We start from the raw sequence: 18,489 nt of genomic DNA, 5'->3' as shown, positions 1-18,489 counted from the left end.
ACAGTATCAGAGAGACAAACCATTTGTTACACATATATGCCCTCCCTAGGTGATCTCATTAAGTCCAGTGGCCTTCAGAACCATCTCTATGCTGATAACCTCCCAAATTATATTTCTGCTTTCATCATCACTCTGAGCTCTGGAGTTATATGCCCACTGCCTCCCTAACATCTCTGCTCTTATGCCTAATAGGCATCTCAAATTCCACATGTCCAGAACAACACTGATTGCAGCCGCCTACCCCCAACACCTAGGTCCCACCCACCCTTCTCCATTGTTCCCCCATCTCAATTAATGGTACTGTTCTCCATGCAGTTGATCAGGCCCCAAACCTACATGTCACACTCAATTCCTCTCATAAACCCAAGAACAATCCACCATCAAGTCCTGACAACTTTACCTCCAAAATAGATTTCTTAGCTCTTTGGACTATCTGAAATTACCATTTTCATTAACTATCTCCACCTAGGAAACTTGTGTGGGCACCACATTCCCAGCAAGTAAAATGGTTCCTGGCACACAGATGGTACTTAAAATTTGTTGAATGAATAAATGAACACCGAAATCTGGAACCTCTGGAAACTTGTGTATCCAAAACAAGTAATTTTCTACTTTGCCCTGACTAGTAAATAATGGAATGGCCTCTTGTTTCTTTCTCTTCACCTACACTTATCTCTTTGGCATAATAAAGGCAGGTCAATACTGAACACTGAAGTAAACACTACCAGGGCTAAAGCAGCTCATGTTAATACATGAGCAGAGGTTAACGAATGGATAAGGGATACACAAATACTATATAATGCCTGATGCCAGTAAAGTTGTGAATGCTTGGATAAGATTGTGAGAAATCTCATCAATTTCAATGGCAGGCCTGAAAAAAGTGTTACATTGTTTGCTTATTTGTCTGGAGACTTATGGAATTCTGGATGTTGACTATCCATATATAAAAGGTCATTCTACCTCAAAAGCTATAAAGTCTCTAAGCATAATTAAAACTGTTTTTGCTATAACAGTGACTGCTAGAATTTGGCTACAAAGCCAAGACTACTTTTCTGTATCTCAATACTTAAAATGACCACATACTAGTGAATATCAGTGGTCACTGGTTTAAAGAAAAATTAACAAGAAGAAGATAAAACATACTGCGATATCAACCCATGTTCCAGAGCTGATGGCTTCCTCTACTGATGCTTCCACCTGATCCACAAGTCCTTGACCAACACAAGCGGCTTTCAAAAACAAGAGCTGTGTAGTCTTGTATCTTTTCTTTATGTAGCTCACAGCATCTGGGATTCCAAGTCTGGATAAAGCATCAAATTCTAGAAATATATCACAAATAGAAATGGAATAGAATACATTGGAACAGAATTGTCAATCATTCATATCTTTTAGAAGTCTTAGAAAAATTAAGTTCTACCAACACCTATTCTTTGTGAACGCACTTTTTCTGTTTTGTTTGTTTTAAAGAATAAAGCATAGAAATGTACCACAGCCTATTTCCTGTTAGGCGGCTGGCTACCTTCCCAAATTTTTATTACTAAACATAGCTGTAGAAAAATTAGTTCAAATGCTTCCTCAATCCCAGCTATGTCACACCCTCCTTAATTGAGGGGTCAAAGGGAAACATGAGAACTATAGATCAAAAAAGTAGAAACGGGAGTTAAGGAGAATGTAATAATTTATTAGTAAAGAAGCAAAAACTGGAATTTATTTTGCTTATTACAGTTAACTAAAGGTATCAGACAACTTAGGACAAAGTAATTCCCTAGTCTAATTTAAACTAGATTTGGCATATAAACTAGATTTAGCATATAAACAAAAGTAAAAAAAAAAGACTTAAATTTATAGCCATTAAAGTTATTGGAGAGATCTATTGTACGCTCTGCCCCCAAATAATCATATTTAAGAAAATTAATTATAACGAAGTTCTGATCCAAGTCCATGGCTGAAGAAACTGAAAAGTACGTTACAGAAAGCCAAGAAAACATTAAGCAAAACCCAGTATTCTAGCATAGATTTAAACTGTTTGAACATTAGTATCTTATGGGTTTATTACTGAGAAAACAACTGATCTCTTACATGATCTGACCTGGGTTATGAAACTGATCAAACTAAGTAAGCTCATGTACACACATAATATATATGTTACATGTGTGCATATATATTTGCTAATTGTTTTAATGATTAAATTCAGTCAATCTACTTTATCCAAATGACAGAACCTCAGAAACAGAAGTTAGAATAGCTTCAGGTTTTCTGAAGTGGATGACTAATAAAAATGCACATTGTAAAGCTGAAAGCGAAAATAAAGTATTTCCAAGATTATGTATCTGAATAACTGGGCAACTTCATAAAATATAAGATATAATAAATAAAATTACTTTTCATGACTTCAAATATATCTGAAGTTGTAATAGTATCATATCACTGGAAGACTGGTAACAATCAATACCAGATTTTGGCCCTTCCACATTACAACTGTTCAATAACTATGAAATTAAACTCATTTGCAAAACCAACAAAAATCTGTAATTTGGCTACTTTTACACTCAAAGAGAACCATTATAAGCTGCTGTCAATAGCAGAGCATGTGTGTACTCCCAGCACTAATACAATACTTTATAAGAATGTGTGCAGTATTAGAAAGAAGTTTTAGTTTCAAAGACAAAAAGAAATAGTTACCTAGATAGCCATTCTGTCTGAAAAAGGAATCCACCCAAGTACTCTGTGTTCTGGAGTAAATGTCAGGGACAAACACCGCCTTATCCTGTCTGCCACCAACCACAGTGCCTCGTAAACGTCCACTATTAACGAGTTCCTCAAGCACAGCTTAAAACAAAACCAAACAAATACAAATAAATCAGAGCAGGTATAAATGTTCAAAAGTAAAATACTATTTCACAATTTAGTTATTCTTACCCTTTAAAAAAGCAATTTAAAGTTTAAATTGCATAAATGAAGACGTTGTATTTTATTTTATTTTTTAAAGATTTTGCTTATTTGACAGAGAGGGCACAAGCAGAGGGAGAGAGAGGGAGAAGCAGGTTCCCTGCTGAGCAAGGAGCCCGATGTGGGACTCGATCCCAGGACGCTGGGATCATGACCCAGGCCGAAGGCAGCCACTTAACCCACTGAGCCACGTCCCAAGACGTTGTATTTTAGACAAAACTTTCCTGCCATTTATGAGAATATTCAGGTCACAAATTTAGGAAATTCTGGCAACTAGCTAAAAGTGCTGAACTTATAACTGTATAACATTAACATTTAATATTTTAGTTAATTTTGGGGAAAAAAACCATGCCATTTATTTATTTTATGATACGTTTTTTGAAAGTGGATGACTAAACACTTGGAGAATAGATAATATGCAATCCCTAAGTGTTTCCAAGTTCAATTTTCTCATATTTAGAAAACTTAAGACCCCTGGATCACATTAGAATCAATTGTGTGAAATAAAGCCATGAAAATTTTTAAAAGTTATTATATTTCTACTGTTTTTTTATGTTATTACATTTCTACTGTTTAAATTGCAGCACATGAAAGAGAAGTATAATGCTGTGGTTAAGAGGATGGATCTGGATCTAGCTAGACACCCTTTACATCCAAATCTCAACTCAGTCACCTACTCCCTGACAAAAACCGGGCAAGTCATTTTACTTATGCTTCCACTTTCTCAGCTATGAAATAGGGCTAATGGTCAGTGTCCTCAAGAATTGTGGTATTCAAGTAAACTGCTCAGAACAGTAGCTGGCATATAATAAGCACTCAGCAAATGTTAACTAAATACCACCACCACCAGCAGCAGCATTAATCACTATCATCATCATCAAAAGACTGATGCCAGTCTGAGAACTGGATGGTACTGCCATTAACATAAAATATATGCTTTTTATTTAAATCATAACATTTAACTAAACATTTTATTGTTTAAATATCAAAATCCCCTGAAAAAGACAAAGCAGATAGGAAGGAGTTATTTCTAAGCAAATCAGAAAGGACAGTCAAAAGATGACTGGCAAAGAAACGTTTATGAAAATTAGTCTTTATCAGAAATAAAAATTAGCTTGCAAGATTTCGGTGCTGAGTAAATTAGGATACATTAGAAAAGTCTAGATTTTTCAACAGACTGCAACACATAATTTTAAATTTTGTGACTGTACAAATAAATCCATGCTAAGTATCAAGTTATCAATTATTACTTGAAGAACTTTACATGAAATCCCACTAATCTCCAATTAGTAGATTCCAATATATGTTACATCTTTAATTTTAAATTTATTAAACAAAAAACCCAAATTTAACTGCATATTTTGAAAAATACAGTGAATTAAAACTAACTTTTGGTTTTATACATGAATTTCTTTTCCAGCCTTCATTTTAATTCTTCTATTTGCACAGATATCTGAGCCAAGAGACTGTCATTGTTTTTATTTACTTATTTTTTAATTAATTAATTTATTTATTTGAGAGAGAGAGAGAGAGAGCACAAGAGGGGGTAGGGTCACAGGGAGAAGCAGATTCCCTGCTGAGCAGAGAGCCCGATGCGCGACTCAATCCCAGGACCCCGGGATCATGACCTGAGCTGAAGGCAGTCGCTTAACCAACTGAACCACCAAGGTGCCCTAAGTCATTGTTTTTAAGAATTATTCCAGCAAGACTTTAAAAAACCCCTCAAAACCTGATAAGAGCTTCACAAACATACACATAACATAGGTTATGAACCAAGGCTATTTTGGATATATTACAATGCTGTTTGAATGCTAAAAACATATTTTTCCTGGTATTATCCTCTTTGTAAAATTTTTTTACTTTTTATTTCTTAAAATATTTTATTTATTTATTTATTAAGTAAGTAAGCTCTATGCTTAATGTGGGGCTTGAACTCATGACCCTGAAATCAAGAGTCGCATGCTCCACTGACTGAGCCAGGCTGGTACCTCTAAAAATTTTTTAGACAAACACTGTTTACTTTCATGTTAGAAAATGTAGCAAGAATCTGTAAGAAACAAAGAGAAAATTATTCTTTAATCCTACAATTTTAAATTTCTCTCTATAAATATATATAAATATAGCAGTATATATATATAAATATAGCAGTATTTTACACACACACACACACACACACACACACACACACACACACACAATTTGTTTTTCATTCTACTCCTTTGGGGGTAGCCAACACTAAATGTCTGGTGGATATAACAGATAGATATATACATGAAAATTGGTATAGCAAAACCTTTCAACTAGAAATATTTTAGTTATGTAAGTTTTAAGGTTAAAAGAAGTCAAAACATGAAAAATTAGTAAGTTTCACATTAATAGTCTATTCAGCAGCTAATTAAGTGACACATAATTTAAAGCAAACTCACAGTAAAGCAGCTGCTCTTGAAATCCATATTTTGAAATGAGAGAATTTACTGCTGTAGGCCTTTATGGAAAGAAATAAAAAGACCTTATTCATTCTAGAGTTACACATATTTATGAATTATAAAAATCACTAGGATAACTAGTTTATGAAAAACCCATTTAAAAGAAAAAAAATGAAGGCAAAAATAATACCAGATTTTACATCCTTAATCAGAATTACACTACTGAAATCCCAGGGGAATTGATTTTTATCGACAATCCAGGAACAATTCACTTTCTCACCAATTACCACCTCAGATTTAATGATACCCGATCTGCTTTTATTTTATGTTCGTTTTTCTTCATTCTATTCTTTCCCTCTGGGAGGCTCTTTCTCCACCTAGGAAGAGCCAAGTGAATGTTCTCTGAATCTGTTTTTGAAAAGTGAAATCATACATGTAGTGAAAGGAATCTGGAATGATATACTCCCAGATTAGGTAGAGGACTGGGAGGGATCCACTTAAAATGCTCCTTTTTGTTTAGCACTATTTTCTGTAATGACAGTGTTTCTTAAAAAAACAAAAAAAAGTTCTAATGAGGTATAATTTACATACAATTCAAGCATCTTAATAAATTTATAAAATTGAGGAACCATCACTATAGCTCTCAAGTCTAGAATGTTTCCATCACCCAAAAAATTCCTTCAGAGATGTTCGTAGTTAATTCCTGCTTCCACCCCTTGTCCTAGAGAACCACTGATCTGCTTTCTGCCTCTATAAATTTGCCCTTCTAGAAATTTCATAAAAATAGAATCAATATATGTCTCTTATGTCTGGGTTTTTTCACTTAGCATCATTTTGAGGTTCGTGCATGATGAAGCATGAATCGGTATTTACTCTTTTCTATTGCTGAATAGCATTTCACTGTATGGAGATACCACATTTTGTTTATTCATTTATCAGTTGACCAATTGGACTGTTTCCAGTTTGGGCCTATTATGAATAATGCTGCATGAACATTTGTGTACATGTCTTTGTGTGGACATATCTCTTTATTTCTTTTTTTTAAATAATTTTTTATTGTTATGTTAATCACCATACATTACATCATTAGTTTTTGATGTAGTGTTCCATGATTCATTGTCTGTATATAACATCCAGTGCTCCATTCAGTACCTGCCCTCTTTTTTTTTTTTTAAAGATTTTATTTATTTATTTATTTGAGAGAGAGAGAATGAGAGATAGAGAGCACGAGAGGGAAGCGGGTCAGAGGGAGAAGCAGACTCCCTGCTGAGCAGGGAGCCCGATGTGGGACTCGATCCCGGGACTCCAGGATCATGACCTGAGCCGAAGGCAGTCGCTTAACCAACTGAGTCACCCAGGCGCCCTCTCTTTATTTCTTTTGGGTAGATCCCTGTGAATGCTTTTCTTTTATAATTATCTTTTTTTTTTAAGTAAGGGAAATTATAAAGAAAACAACACAGACTTTCTTTTTATGACTATATATTTTTCCCTATTCATCTTAAGGCAACTATGCCTGTTTTCTGGTTTGGGTTTAGTCTATGTTTTTATTTTTATGCATATACCTAAGAGACTTTTAAGTTATTCCAAGTACTCAATTCTCTGGTGATTATTTAAGATGTTATGAATTTTCTCTATGACAAACTTGGGAGAGCAGAAACATTTGTCTGAATATGAATTGATATTTAAAACCCCTGTGTTTGGGAATTTTGGCTAAATTATTATTTTCAATTAGCAATAATCGCACCTCGGGTAAACCTCATTGGCTACGATACTGCCACTGTGCAAATTATTATTTTTATCAAATTCTAATGTAGATTTTTTTTTATTAAATTAATTTATCCTAGTGTTTCAGGTAAATTATCTAGAACCCCCAAATCAATCAGGTCCATTTAAGTGCTTGGTGAAGTTTGCTCTCTGTTTATCTTATTATTACAATCTTCTCAAGTTCTATTTTTTGTTTTCTGTTCCCTTCTACCTGAACACATTTTTGAAGGACTTTATCTTAAAATTTCTGCGTGCATAATTTAATTTGGGTTTTCAGTAAGTATTTAATTGAACTGCACAAAACTTCTAGCTTTTTTTGTACAATAAAACTTAGCTGTTGAATTTTTATTTCAATTTGGAATACAATGTAGTTTAGTATACCTATATATCTCACTGTTTTATTTCCTGATCTTCTTTCTGGCTACCTATAACAACAATATAAACCCTTTTAAAATCAGAGATGCAGGTGTTTTCTCTGAAGTTAGACCAGAAAAGTGGGGGCCGGGGAGGGTCCCTTATATTTAAGAGACAAATATGATGATATGGTACATTAAATGAAACTATCTGGAAGTCACACAGCCTAGCAACATCTTTTGAGGCTCAGAATTTGTTTTGCCCTCATGCTTTTTTTTTTTTTTTTACAGTATTGTTATTTTACGCTAAATTAGGTGCTGAGCATATGCATAATACCTCTACACAGAGAAACTCAGGGCTACTGTGAGTCAGAAAAAATATTATTTGCCAAACCTGATGGTAACCACACTCACCGCAATAGTCAAAGAAAAAAAACTGTCAATAGAAAAACATATTTTGTTTTTATTTTTTGACCAAGTAATAAAAAAACACAGCACCAAAAAGGTACAAAACTGAATCCCCCTTCATTCTTATCACTCAGCTACCCAGTTCTCCCAGAAATAACTACTGCTAATCAGTTTCTTGTGTTAGGAGGGCACAGGCTGTCAGAGCCGATGTGGAGAAAGGAGGGCATCCACATGGGAAAGAGAGCTGCAGCAGCAACGGGAAATCAGGTACATAAAGGGGAATCACTCAAACAAGTAAATTTAGCTGACCCTCGAACAACGTGGATTTGAACTGCACGGGTCCACTTTACATGTAGTTTTTTTTTAAAGATTTATTTATTCATTTGAGAGAAAGAGTGAGAGAGCACATGAGCAGAGGCTAGAGGGGCAGAGGGAGAGGGAGAAAAAGTCCAAGCTGACTCGTGCTGAGCGTGGAGCCTGACATGGGGCTCGATCTCACGACCCTGAGGTCACGACCTGAGCTGAAACTAAGAGTCGGGACGCTTAACCAACTGCGCCACTTGGGCCCCCCTATATGTAGATTTTTAAAAAATATATATAGTACAGCACTGTAAATGTATTTTCTCTTTCTTATGATAATCTTGGGTTTTTTTTTAAAGATTTACTTATTTGAGAGACAGAGAGAGAGTGAGCACAAGTGGGGGGGGGTGGGCGCAGAAGGAGAGGGAGAAGCAGACTGACTCCCTGCTGGGAGGGAGCCCAGCGCGGGGCTGGATCCCAAGACCCCAGGATCATGACCTGAACAGACGCTTAGTTGACTGAGCCACCCAGGCGGCCCATCTTTCTTATGATAGTCTTAATATTTTCTTTTCTCTAGCTTCCTTTATTTTAAGGATATGGTATATAATTCATATAACATGCACAAGATGCATGTTACTCGACTATTTGACACTGGTAAGGCCTCTGGTAAACAGCAGGCTGTGAGTGGTTAAGTTTTGCAGGAGTCAAAAGTTATTCTCAGATTTTCAACTGCGGTGTGGGGGTTGGTGCCCCTAACCTCTGTGTTGTTCAAGGGTCAACAGTATATTAAGGAAAATGGGAACTAGGTTTCTCAGGGTCAGAGAAGGAAGTTGCAAATACGGAAAAGGAGAGAACTAGGGCAAAACTACCTGGGCGCTTGGACGGGAACTGCGGAGTATCAGTGTGAACTCATGGTTTTTGATAAACATAAAAATACAAAAATATAGATACAAAGAGGGGTGGATACACATGTGTCTGTGTATCCCCTAACTTGTCTGCTGAGAGGCTTGGGAGCAGTGATAAGCAATAAGCAATTCAGTGTCCAGATCTTGGTTTCTAAATAGTATACTCTACTAAAAAGAACCAGGCAGCGTTCCTTGGGGAAACGGCCGATTCCAGGTTTGGGAGAAGAGAAGTATGAACTGAGCTTACAACTTCTTGTTGTACCAGAAAGAAGTGCTCCAAGAGTGATGGGGTCATATTAAAAGGACACAGAAACCAGCCTGAAGGGTGGGCCAATGGCTAAATCAGAGCCAATTTAAAAATATCTAAATAACGATAATAGATTTTAATCCAATGGATAAAATAGGGAGCCATGAGTCCATACTGATTTAAATAAATGAATAAACTGAAAGTTTGATAAAAAAACAGGGTAACTTACAAGATCTCAACTTGCCTTCCCCACAGATACTTAATTATAAAGGAAAAAAAAGTAGCTTTATGACAAGCCTAACAGATACCTCCTCATTAAGAAGTTATAGTGCACACCATCAGTAACTAGAAAATCTAAACTGTACCCCTGCTAGGATTCAATGACAAGAACACAGAATCACTTCGGTTACATTCCTGTCAAAGATGCATAACCTGAACATCAGCATGAAAAAACAGCAGACGAGCAAAATTGAACATTTTACAAAATAACTGGCCTGTGGTATTCAAAAGTGTCAAGGTCATGAAAGTAAAAAAAGACCAAGTGAGTGTTCCAGATTGAAGGTGACTAAGGAGACATGACAATTAAATGCAATATGTGATTCTGAACTGGGTCCTCTTACAGTAAAGGACATTACTGGAAAACTCGTAAAACGTGAATGAGATCTGAGGACTAGGTGGCAGGAATATATCAATGTCAGTATTTTGACGTCTGTATTATAGTTATGTGATTATACAGGACAATGCCCTTGTTTGTAGGACACAGACTAATGTATCTGTGGTGATGGGATACTATGTTAGGAACTTCCTCTCAAATGGACAGAAGAAAAAGGTTCTCTTGCAATTTTTCTGTAATTGTGAGATGATTTAAAAAAAAGAAAGGAAAAAAGAAAATGGTTGCACTAACTTGGCAAGCTTTCTCCTCTAACCTAGTCTTTTGTACCCGAGCCTTGCATGTATTAGGTGCTCAATAAATGCTTTTGATTTGCTGAATGACAAAAAGAAACTGCTGTGGCTACCGTGTAAAACCATGTTCCAGAAGGTAATAAGAGTAAAAGAAGGGAGACTGGTTAGAAAGCTACTAAAATAGTCTAGTTAAAAAATGGACTGAAGTGGGGTGAACGGTCACGCCACACAAATAAAGATTACATAAATATTTAGAATACAGAATTCAAAAGCCTTTGGGTTCGAAAAAGGGGGTAGTGAAAGAAAGGATGGTGTGAAGGATGACTCCAAGGACTCTGGCAAAACCTACCGGATTTATAACATTGACTAGTAAAGTGGAAACACAAGTGGAAGAATAAATTCAGGTGGGGTAGGGTGGGGTAGCTCAGGGACAGTGAGTTATTTTAAATATGTTGAATTAGAGGGACTTGTAAAACATTTCAGTAGAGATGCTGTGTGGGCAATAGGATTCTGAAATTAAAAAGAAAGGTAAAGTCACCTAGGAAGACAGTGCCAGACTAAGAAGAAAAGATGGCCTGAAAGGAAACCGTAAAGGCTAGGGAAAGGAGGAAGAGCCGGAAAAGGTGACTGAGAAGGTACAGCCAAGGGAGGGAAGAAGAAAGCAGTAAAATGTGATGTTTCAAAAAAAAAAAGGGAACGAGAACATTTCAAGAAGGAAGACGGAACTGGAGTTAAATACTGCTGCTGCCAAGTCAAATAAAACAAGGTCAGAAAGGATCCATGAGAGTTCACGATACTGACATCATTACTTTGTAAGCTGGTAGAAGCCAGATGGGAGAGTTGAGAAATGACAGAAGGTAGGAAAACTAAGACAGTAAACGCAGACATCAACTCTTGAGATGGTTTACTTTAAGCAAAGGGACGAATACGGTGGTAGATAGAGTGGAATATGGGGTTGAGACAGGTTTGATGTTTTAAAATGGGAGAAATCTGGACCCAAAAACCACTGAGATAAAGTTAATGACACAGGAGAGAGGAGATAATTAAGAATGTAGGTTTTCTTAATTCCATATTGGACTGTCACTCAGGCTCCAAACACTTCAGAAATTCTTACTTTAGAAAAAGTTCAAGTGATTTTGAAATGAATATTGTTAGTCATTAGAATTGTAGAATGTCATTTGGTCAAAAGGGTTCTAAAATTACCTAGTCCCATCTGAGGCTCAAAGGAGTTAGGTGACTGACTTATCTGCTGCAGCTCACGTGGTTATTGTGTGACAGAGCTAGGGCCTGAGAACTTCTGACTTTAAATTGCACGCTCCTTCCATGATCCCAGGATGACTTTCTATACTGACTGAGTGTTCTGTAGACCCGCATCTGGAGTCATGAGGGTGATTAACATGGGGAGTGGGAGGAGATGTGGGTCGGAGAGAGTCTAGCTACATTCTAGGGCTCTGGCATGCCCATTCCCGTTTCACAGAAGCTACCAACCCTCTATATGTCTAAAAAATTAGGGCCCTGCATGAGATTTTAATTAAAAAAAAAGAAAGAAAGAAAAGAAAAAAAGCCGATAGAAAAACAAAAAGCAAACCATGATCAAAGATATGTAAAAATATACATATTTTAAAACAGGCTTTAAAAAAAATGGAACAGGCTTACCGGGTAATAGCACTGAACAGTCCACGGATGCGTGCTTTATGTCGAGCTACAAAAGCTTTAGTAAATATGACTCCTCTGTTATCAAGATCAATGTGTCCATTAATAATTCTACCTAGTCGCTGAGTTAGTGCCTGGGGGTAAAGATGCAAATTTTTATTAATTTGAAAGAACAAAATCATACGTATATAATTGTATAGTCTTAATAAAGTCATGCTGCTCGCTGACGCTGTCTTATCCATATGATTGAGAAATTTCAACAAGCACAAATTCATAGGATATATAAGCTAAAATGAAGATTTAGGATCTAGGAAACTTCATAATCTCAGAGCAGAATCAAGAATTGAGTGAGTATATAGCTGATATGTTAAAAGGCTTTGCTACTTGCTAAGAAGGGCTACTTCTAATATAAAATAAAAGTGACTGATTAACCAATTTTCTAGATAGAGGCAGCCTGAAACAGACAGGCAGCTGAGACATATACGCGTCTTGAAGAAGACCCTATCTGGAGCTTCGAACACTGAGTAAAATAAATGTTATTCCAAGACTCTGAAACCTAGGGAAACATATGACCTAAAAAGTTCTCTTCTCTGATGCAAATATTAACAAGTTTATTGGTGCCCAGAGATCTCTACTGGCAGACGGCATGAGTTCCTGGAAATCCCAAGAGTATTTCTCCATAGCTATATTATGACTGGGTTAGGTACATCTGAAATGAGTCTGGACATATTTCACATCCCAAGATGAGTTAAAACTCAAGGCAGCCTGGCTGATACTTTCTTATATAGAAAAACGTATTTCCAAAAACTTCTTAATGAGCTTTTAGAATACTGCCTATGATATTCAGAAAAACTAGAACTGAAAAATGTTAAGAAAACATACATATTTACAAAGTGTATCAACAGCACAGTTTTATAAGAAATCATTTGGGTCTGTTCTGATACCTTTAAAAATGTTTAAAAGTACGTTTTTTGATCTTCTGTGATTAAAATACATTTGCTCACTTAAAATAGAAATAAGGCTCCTGAAATGCTACATAAAATAGGTCTATATTCAAATGGTATTTTAGATGTAATAATAGGAAATCACTCTCTCAAAATGGGTGAGTAAATCTGTTTGTATTATAAATTAATCTCACGCAATTATGGTTTGGTAAATTTTTATAAGCTGAATTTTCTTAAGGTGATATACACCTAAAAAGAGATTTGGCTTTTCTCTTATTTATTCCAATAAATACAAAACAAAATCATCATTTACTGAATACCTCCGTTGTGCCAGACATCTCACTAGATACACCATATATATAACCTCATTAAAGTCTATGAAAAAGATAATTATTCCCATTTCAAAGATACGTAAATTGAAGCACAAAAGAGTTGAAATAATTTTCCTAACACTGAATAACTAAACAGTGGCATAAATGAATTCAAATCAAAGTCTGTTTAACTCCAAAGCCTGTGCACTTTCCATTGTACAAAAGAAATATCTATAATTTTAAAATGTCAAACTATTTTAAGAACAAAGAAATAATCTTCTAAATGATCTAATCAGAGCCATCAATGTACAGGAAGTATCCCCAAAATATACTGCTACAACAACAATAGCCAAACACTTACAAAAAATTAATGGTAAGAAAATCTAGTTTTTTTTCTTCCAATTAAAATTCTTTATTTATCTGAAAAGATGTTATACTATTAAGAAAAAATACCTGTGTCAGAAAGTTTCCAGGAAGATCATAGGTTTTACACAGCTCTGATATGGTGACCTGACCACTTTCTTGCAATTTATCATTTACCTCTTCTGCTAACCGATCCAAATAGTTCCTAAGAGTTTAAAAAAAAAAATTAGGAGTAATGATTTTCCTCTTTTATGTTTAATTTCTGTGCAATAATAAATGCCAACAAAATAATGAATAGGGTATGTTTAGGTAAACACAATTCATGACTCATATTCTGAAATTTTTTTTTCCTATCAATGCAACTAAATATAAGGTCAACCAAATGATAAATGCTCAGATTTTTTTTTAACAATGTAAATTCCCGCAGACGTTTTTCATTAACAGTTTTGGAAGCGATTTGCTCTGAGTTAAGATCATATAGGAAAGATTGTAAAAATTATGTTTTGTGCTGCTTTAAAATAATAGGCAAAAAAAAAAATCAAAGTTTTTATTATTTCCAAGTACTCCATCTAATTAAGTACCTACTTTTTAAGTACAATGATCTCAATGATGAAAATCAGCATATGAGAGTTCTAAACAGAATGCCAAACTGGTCACAACTGTTCTAAATTTAAACACTATTAAAAAAAAAGAAACACAAAAAAATGTTCTTCAATACTGTACTTACTCATCTATCAGTTGTCCCAACACTAGCTGAACATGTTTTTCTGATTTTACAATGTCACCAATTCTACTTTCAATATGAGTCAGATCCACATTAATTACCTGGAAAATAAATGAATTTCTATTAGTGATAAATTCATACTGTTTCTTGAGTTTGAAGTTACATATTAGAACTACCTTTTTAAAAACTTACTTTCTCCTAGATGAATTTCAAATTAATTTGAAATATTGTGAAAAGTCTCAGTCAAATAAAAAATTAGAAGCTTATTGCTTATTAACTTTCATTTCTGAACAACGACATTTTCACTTGCTAGGAAAGTTTGCATTAAGAAGCTACATTGTCATACAATAGGCACAATTTACACAAGATTTTCCAACTTCTTGTAATATAGTGTACCTTGCTAATGACATACACACTTATATGTTCTAAAAATATCTTCTACTTTAAAAAATTTCCCTATTCCTTCCATATACTAAAAGCATATAGTTACTTTTCTCTCCAAATTACATAAACCCTGTAATTACATAAAATGACAACTATGAGTTTATTTGGTAAAGAATAAGTAAATAGCTGAGAAAGAAGAGCTTATTAAATCAATTCAATATATCAGAACTTATTAAATTGATTAAATGTGTTAGTGAGGACTACAAAACTATTTCTTCACAAACATTATACAAAATAAGATACCAGTATTAGTGAATACTTAAGTCATAATACTAAAAAAATGAGAAAGGAAAAGTTTTATAAATTTAAAATTTACCTGTTGCAGATCAACAATGTTTACCCGACCTTTAAAAAAAAGACATTTATTGATTTCATATTTACATGTAAGTACACACAAGCCAAAAACTGTAAATATTGACAGATTTACATTTTGGGCAGTCGAAGTCCTCCTTCTAACAAAGGACATAAAGCCACAATAATTAATGTTTTCAAATACAAACCATTAGCAGAATAATTCTTTATGGCTGAAGGCGCAGGCAATAATTTACTTTTGAAGTTTCATTAGGTCACATCAGGCCAATAATGAACATCAGCTGATTCACAAGTTGGCCAGACCTATTGACTTAAGATTTACCTCCCTTCACAATTTACCTACTGTGACCAAAGAGATACAACTAAATTCAGATGAACTTTTTAAATTTTTGGAATGAGAAGATTTCCACCTATTGGCAAAAGAAAATCTGCCAAGTATTCCGAATTGTACCTAATATTTTATTAGCATTATGCAGGAAGATGAACCAACACCAAGGGTATATCTGATAACATCTAATGAAGAGTTATTTTCATAGTTGCTTCTATGTTAATCAAACAGTGTTCAAATTTGCTCAGTTTGTTCAAATTTTAAAAAGACAAAAACAAAAACTTCATGTGCTTGTAATAGCATTTCCTACACTATAATAGGTGTAGCACCATACTGTTTCCTAATTTGCAAATACTTAAAGGTAAGTTTTTAGAGTGTGGTAGTATAGCCCGATGTTTCAACAATCTATAATCCTTTAAAATCTCTGTTCTCCTTTCATAATTACCACCTGATGATAGATAGTTAGGTACCCTCCCCTGAGTCATGCAATAAATTCATGGACTGTGAATAGAAACAGTTGATTACATTGCAGCCATCAAAAGGAATGAAATCTCGCCCTTTGCAACGACATAGATGGAACTGGAGGGTATTATGCTGAGCGAAATAAGTCAGAGAAAGACATGTATCATATGACCTCACTGATATGAGGAATTCTTAATCTCAGGAAACAAATTGAAGGTTGCTGGAGTGGTGGGGGGGTGGGAGGGATGGGGTGGCTGGGTGATAGACATTGGGGAGGGTATGTGCTATGGTGAGCGCTGTGAATTGTGTAAGACTGATGAATCACAGACCTGTACCTCTGAAACAAATAATACATGTTAAAAAAAAGAAGAAGATAATACGAAGGGAAAAATGAAGGGGGGGAATCGGAGGGGGAGACGAACCATGAAGAGACTGAACTCTGAGAAACAAACTGAGGGTTCTCGAGGGGAGGGGGTGGGGGGATGCGTTAGCCTGGTGATGGGTATTAAAGAGAGCATGTATTGAATGGAGCACTGGGTGTTATACGCAAACAATGAATCATGGAACACTACATCAAGAACTAATGATGTAATGTATGGTGATTAACATAACATAATAAAACTAAAAAAAAGAGAGTTCTATACATTTAATTCTGCTTATGAATTAAATCTTTTGAATTTAAGAAAAGAAACAGTTGATTAATTCACATATAGAACACATAACTCATAATAATAAAAGATGCTGTTTTGTAAGGTGACAATATTCGAGTTCTTTTAAATTATATGATCACCTTTACCTGAAGCTATTAAAAATATTAAGGCTGATTTTTATATTAACAGTTGAGAAGGGTGTCCTATACCCTCCAAATAATTTACTATTTATGTTTTAAGCTGTTTTTTCCCTTCCAAATAACCAGAGGAAAAAAATAAGGAATTACTTACCACCTCGGACATGTAGCTCATCTCTCATTTCTTTACTAATTTGAGCGGGTGTAATATATTCCTTCCCATCAAGTGTGTGAACTACTTCTAGCTGTTTTTGAGCAATCAATTTATTCACAATCTCAATGCAGTTCCGCTCTGACAACCTGAGAGACACAAGAAGTTTTAAAAATGAACTTGATACATTTGTGCTTAACAAAATTAACAACGTATGAAAATGGGCTTTTTAAAAAGTTTGGGCGAAGAGTCACTAGGTTCTATATTACAAAATCTGTATCTCTTATTAGTATAACCATACTGATTCAGTAAGTTAAAAAAAAAACAACTCCTGGGAGCAAGCAGGTTTACATAAGCTTAAATCATGTACCTAATTCGTACAAATCATTCTATTACAGAATTTCAAGTCTGCTCTCTCCTCTGGGCCTATTTCTACTCTTCAAATCTGAATAGAAAAGTGAGGACATATAATTTAGGTAGGAAAAAACCCTGCCCTTTTACTTCAATTTCTAGTTTAAGTTCACTAAAAAACCAAACAAACCAGAATTTTCTTTTAAATTAAGTGTGTGATTGCTTCACTACTATTGGTCGGTAGGCTGGAGATATGGCCTAGGAAAACCATGACTGCAACTGTCATCCAAGCACTTAAGCATTTGCCCTAGTTTGCTCTCTATGCTACAAAATACAGTATTAAGGAATTAAGGTCTTCAAGCCCCAGAGGGCACAAAAACATCGAAAGTAATAGTCAACGAATAAAAAAGGATTCGATTAACACTGTATATGTGTTCTGTAACATTTAAAAGCAGAACTAGGATGCCCAGGGCACATCCCCCCAAGGTTTCTGGGTTTGCAAGAAATGCTAGTGTCCAGGAGTCCTTAAAAATGACAGATGGGACCATGGGTCTGGCCTAGCACAACTCTTCCGGTGCACAAAAAGGCAAAATGTTTTAAGAGTCAACATAGCATTTTCTAAGTACTGTATTTTGGCGTTAGCCTCTCCTTTCCAGCTTATTCTAGGTGAGGAAATGTATAATAGTTAATGATGCCATAGGGACTTGACGGGTAAATAAGGATCAGAGGGACCCTCTTAACACCGCTAGAAGTCAACAGCCTCGGCCATCAAGAGGGCGGGGCGCGCCAGCTCTTGGCGGGGCATGGCTGGCGGGGTTCCGGGCCACAGTAGCTTTCGGGCTTCACCGCCGAGAACTGTACTTGGAACTGCAATCCAGGCTATGGGAGGAAGGAGAAGGCAGAAACGGTGACACAGAGTGGGAAGGTGCGGGGTCCAGAGCCAGGAATCCCCGGCCTCAGATCACTGCGTGGCTGCCCTGGGGCTATTTTGGACTCCGCAACGGAGAGGAAGGGTCGGCACCTCTGTGTGGCCTCGGCGAACTGCGCCCGCTGGAAGTCAGCCGCCAACCGCCTGATCTCCTCCCAGGCATCCGCCATCACGGCCCTACTCGCCAAGCCGCTGAAGGACTGCAGACACGTCAGCCTAAATGCAGCGGGAGCCGAGGCGGAACGGGCCGCGCGGAGGGACAAGAGACTCCTCCCCCGACGCAGATACCGAACGCACGCGCCCCGCGCCGGCAGGGGCGTGCCGGAAGAGCCGTAGCCCCGCCCACCTCGCAGGGGCAGGGCGTCCTCCCTGTTGTGAAAGTTAGAAAGTGCCGCTTTCGGTCTTTGTATTGTAACTAATGTTTCAGGGCACTGATAATCTGATTAACGAATTTTCTTTTTCTTCTGCCCTTCATT

General features: G+C 36.1%; 1 protein-coding gene and 1 non-coding gene across 3 annotated transcripts in view; both read right to left on the bottom strand.

Annotated features, from left to right (window-relative positions):
- The window catches only part of UFL1 (UFM1 specific ligase 1), a 32,296-nt gene extending 14,011 nt beyond the window's left edge, over nucleotides 1-18,285 (bottom strand). For both annotated transcript variants that reach the window (XM_025862824.2, XM_073893657.1), the window contains exons 1-9: nucleotides 18,107-18,285; nucleotides 16,738-16,883; nucleotides 15,011-15,039; nucleotides 14,254-14,351; nucleotides 13,617-13,731; nucleotides 11,912-12,042; nucleotides 5,376-5,434; nucleotides 2,683-2,829; nucleotides 1,144-1,319 (exon numbers count right to left, since the gene is read on the bottom strand). In XM_025862824.2, coding sequence (XP_025718609.2) covers nucleotides 1,144-1,319; nucleotides 2,683-2,829; nucleotides 5,376-5,434; nucleotides 11,912-12,042; nucleotides 13,617-13,731; nucleotides 14,254-14,351; nucleotides 15,011-15,039; nucleotides 16,738-16,883; nucleotides 18,107-18,183 — 978 coding nt within the window. In that variant the 5' untranslated portion in view covers nucleotides 18,184-18,285. The remainder of the gene's footprint in view (nucleotides 1-1,143; nucleotides 1,320-2,682; nucleotides 2,830-5,375; nucleotides 5,435-11,911; nucleotides 12,043-13,616; nucleotides 13,732-14,253; nucleotides 14,352-15,010; nucleotides 15,040-16,737; nucleotides 16,884-18,106) is intronic.
- On the bottom strand, nucleotides 7,031-7,164 carry LOC112819492 (U4 spliceosomal RNA). Its single transcript, XR_012378662.1, has one exon. It is a non-coding gene; the product is annotated as a U4 spliceosomal RNA (small nuclear RNA).
- Nucleotides 18,286-18,489: the final 204 nt, after the last annotated feature.

The sequence above is a fragment of the Callorhinus ursinus genome, unplaced genomic scaffold (assembly GCF_003265705.2).
Source record: "Callorhinus ursinus isolate GAN/ISIS: 27379988/994484 unplaced genomic scaffold, GSC_fseal_2.0 scaffold6, whole genome shotgun sequence".
Classification (NCBI taxonomy): Eukaryota; Metazoa; Chordata; class Mammalia; order Carnivora; family Otariidae; genus Callorhinus; species Callorhinus ursinus.
The sequence above is the reverse complement of the archived record's forward strand: the minus strand, read 5'-3'. Positions and strand labels throughout refer to the sequence as shown.